Source organism: Alnus glutinosa, chromosome 8 (genome assembly GCF_958979055.1).
Source record: "Alnus glutinosa chromosome 8, dhAlnGlut1.1, whole genome shotgun sequence".
Lineage (NCBI taxonomy): Eukaryota > Viridiplantae > Streptophyta > Magnoliopsida > Fagales > Betulaceae > Alnus > Alnus glutinosa.
The window spans coordinates 24390295-24394661 of record NC_084893.1 but is presented as its reverse complement, the minus strand read 5'-3'; the positions used below and the strand labels follow the sequence as shown (position 1 = coordinate 24394661).

At 33.6% G+C, this 4367-nt stretch overlaps 1 protein-coding gene across 1 annotated transcript; it reads left to right on the top strand.

Moving 5' to 3' along the window:
* Positions 1–516: 516 nt before the first annotated feature.
* On the top strand, positions 517–1446 carry LOC133874510 (uncharacterized). Its single transcript, XM_062312348.1, has 2 exons — positions 517–885; positions 995–1446. The coding sequence occupies exons 1-2, from the start codon at positions 801–803 to the stop codon at positions 1306–1308; spliced, it is 399 nt and encodes a 132-aa protein (XP_062168332.1). The 5' UTR covers positions 517–800; the 3' UTR covers positions 1309–1446.
* Positions 1447–4367: the final 2921 nt, after the last annotated feature.

Sequence of the window (4367 nt, the reverse complement as noted above, 5' to 3'; positions counted from 1 at the left end):
CTTTTTTCACATCAAGCGAACGAACAACCATTGGAGTGCTCAAAGGATGAGCTTTCTCCATGTAAAAGTGCTTCAGGACTTTTTCTGTGTATGTTGATTGATGAACAAGAATTCCATTTTGAAAATGTTCAATCTGTAAGCCAAGACAAAATTTTGTTTTCCCAAGATCTTTCATCTCAAACTCATTTTTTTAGATAAGTGGCAGTTTTTGTGAGCTCTTCTGGAGTCCCGACAAGATTTAAATCATCTACATAAACTGCAATGATAGCAAATCCAGATTCTGATTTCTTAATGAAAACGCATGGACAAATTGGATTATTCTCAAATCCTTCTTTCAATAGATATTCACTAAGACGATTGTACCACATGCGTCCGGATTGCTTTAACCCGTATAAAGATCTTTGTAGCTTGATAGAATAAATACTTCGGGATTTTGAATTACATGCTTCAGGCATTTTGTATCCTTCAGGGATTTTCATGTATATATCATTATCAAGTGATCCATATAAATATGCTGTAACCACATCCATTAAACGCATATCCAAACTTTCTGTAACTACCAAGCTAATCAAAAATCTAAATGTAATTGCATCCACTACAGGGGAATATGTTTCTTCATAATCAATACCTGGTTTCTGCAGGAAACCTTGTGCAACAAGTCTTGCTTTATATCTCACAATTTCATTTTTCTCATTACGTTTTCGTACAAATACCCACTTGTATCCAACAGGCGACACACCTTCTGGTGTTTGGACTACAGGTCCAAATACTTCACGTTTTGCTAGTGAGTTCAATTCTGCATGAATTGCTTCCTTCCACATTGGCCAATCATTTCTACGTCGACATTCTTCGACGGATTGTGGTTCAATATCATCATTACTTCTGGTAATGTCAAATGCAACTTTAAATGAAAATATGTTGTCGACAACAATTTTATTTCTATCAAATATTTCTCCTGTACTTATATAATTTATTGAGATCTCATTATTTTCAGGTACCTGTTCCTCTTCAGGGGGTAACTCTTCAGGAGATTCCTCTTCAAGAGGTTCCTCTTCAGGGGATTTCTTTCCAGGAGAATTTTGTACAGAAAGTTTGGATGGATCAATTTCCGTTGCCTGTTTTGTGGGTAAGGCCTCTTCAGGAGCGCCGATTTCATTTCCTTGTGCTTTTCTCTTCCGGGGAATCTTATCCTTTGCACCAATAGGTCTTCCACGCTTCAGGCGTGCCTTAGACTCATTTGCTGCTGTATTAGTTAATTGTCCTACAGGGACTTCTATCTTTGTTGGAGTATTAGCAGCTGGAATGTGAGACTTAATTATTTTCTTATTGTCAGTAAATGCATCCGGCAATTGATTTGCAATACTCTGCAAATGAATGATCCTCTGAACTTCTAGTTCACACTGATTTGTACGAGGATCAAAATGAGATAACGTCGAATTATTCCAAGTGATTTCTTGTCGTGCTTCTGGCAACGACTTTTCTTTCCCTAGTGATGGAAATATATTTTCATCAAAATGACAATCTTCAAAACGTGCTTTAAAAATATCACCAGTTAAAGGTTCAAGATATCTAATAATAGATGGAGAATCAAAACCAATATAAATCCCAAGTCTACGTTGAGGTCCCATCTTAGTGCGCTGAGGTGGAGCAATTGGAACATATACAGCACAACCAAAAATGCGAAAATGAAAAATATTTGGTGGTTGACCAAATACAAGTTGTAAAGGAGAATATTTTTGGTAAGATGTTGGTCTGATCCGAACTAATGATGCAGCATGTAATATTGCATGTCCCCAAGCAGAAATAGGTAGTTTTGATTTCATAAGCAAAGGTCGAGCAATTAACTGAAGTCGTTTAATAAACGATTCAGCTAAACCATTTTGAGTGTGTGTATGAGCAACAGGATGCTCAACATTAATACCGATTGACATGCAATAATCATAAAATGCTTGAGATGTAAATTCACCTGCATTATCCATCCGAATAGATTGAATTGGATGATCAGGAAATTGTGCCCGTAATCTAATTATTTGGGCAAGAAGTCTAGCAAATGCAACATTACGAGTAGAAAGTAGACAAACATGTGACCATCTAGTTGATGCATCTATTAAAACCATAAAATATCTAAATGGCCCACATGGAGGGTGAATTGGCCCACATATATCCCCTTGAATTCTTTGTAAAAATGATGGAGATTCAAGAATTACCTTAGAAGGGGAAGGTTTTATTACAAGTTTACCTTGAGAACATGCAGCACAAGGATAATCACTTTGTAAAAAAATCTTCTGGTTCTTTAAGGGATGCCCATGAGAGTTCTCAATTATTCGACGCATCATAATTGTTCCCGGATGTCCAAGACGATCATGCCAAAGCATAAACATTTTTGGATTAGAGCACTTCTGGTGCATCACAACATGTGATTCAATTGTTCTTATTGTTGTATAATACAACCCAGAAGAGAAAGCAGACAGTTTTTCCAATATGAGCTTCTGGCCCGAAATTATTGAAGTAATATAAAGATATTCGTCACTGCCTTCATTAGTGGTTTCAACATGATAACCATTTAAACGAATATCTTTAAAACTGATTAAATTTCTTCTAGATTTAGAAGAATACAAAGCATCATCAATACAAAATTTTGTTCCTTTTGGCAATATAATATTTGCTCTTCCAGAGCCTTCAATTAGGTTTGATGAACCTGATATTGTATTGACACTAGCTTTGTTTAATATTAAGTATTGAAAATATTTCTTATCTCTAAGAATTGTGTGCGTTGTACAACTGTCTGCTAGACACAAATCTTCACCAATCATTTTGGAATTAATCATTCCATCAGTATGGCCCATACCTCCATACATAATAAAATAAATATTAAATTTCATTAATCAAAATAAAATAACAAAATAAAATTAAAATTGACAACATAATGAAAACATATATATATATATATATATATATATATATATATATATATATATATATATATATATATATATATATATATATATATATATATATTACTACAAGATTACTGTGATTAACAAAATTCATTTTAATCCACTTTTCTTTTTCTTTTATGGATGCTTGATATAGGTCGATCAGATGTTTAGGCGTACGACAGGTACGCGACAAATGTCTTTTCATATTACACCTGTAACATTTATCGATCTTAATAGTTCTTTGTAGGTTTATTCTGTAAACCTTTGTTTTTATATTCTTTCGCCTCAGTGTGGTTCCACTTCTGGTGGAAATGAAAATTTCTTTTGTAAGAATTATGAGTACGTTCCCATTGACCTCTATAATATATACATATTCTACCACGTCCACGTCCACGATAATGGTTTCCTTTATTACCACAAAATGAGGTTCCATTTGCTTCAGGAAATGGTGTAGAACTCGTTGGACGAGATTGGTGATTTTTCATTAATAGCTCGTTGTTTTGCTCAGCCACTAGAAGACAAGATATTAGTTCAGAATATCTTGTAAAATTACACTCTCGATATTGCTGCTGCAGGAGCACATTCGAGGCATGAAATATGGTATATATCATCATAAGTGCACAGTTTTAACTGTGAGCTGATGTTAAAGAGTGCAACTTCAGGTGCATCCAACAATAATGAGCTTTTTGGGAGGATAACTGTCTTCTGGTACTTGTATCTCTCCCTCAAATTATTCCACAAGGTCAATGAATCTTTTATTATAAGGTACTCATTTTTATTTAATTCATCATGTAGATGATGGCGAAGAAAAATTATTGCTTTAGCGCGATCCTGCAGGGATGCTTGATTTTCATTCATTGCTTTATCACGATCCTGCTGGGATGTTTGATTTTCATTCTTAATAGTATTTCCAAAATTCATAACATCAATATTCATAGCATTATAAATGATAACATTTTAGTTCATATTAATCGCACATGGATCATAAGATTCATATGTTTTAATATGATTCTTAAAACAATAAAAATTTCTAAGCATATGTTAGAATGTTAATTAACAAAATAGATAATAAGATTACTAAATCTTAAAGAGGCTTACAATGATTGAAGAATATCCCACGGATAGCTTTTGATGTTGAAGATCAAAAGAACACAACAACTGGCTAGAGCTTCGTGCTGATAACGTGTTGTAAAATTAATGAAAATAACAAGACAAGATAAAGAAATTGTAAATATGAAATTAGTTCTTCAGGAACTATGTATGATTCTTCTCTATAATTGTGTGTTTTACAAAGTATCCAATACTCCCTTTTATAGACATAGAATCATAGTGGGAGGTTAAGGAATAGGAAAGGATAGGACATGAATTAAAAGGCTACATCAATGTATTACATGAATGTTATGGAATTCTAAAAGATGACATGAATGT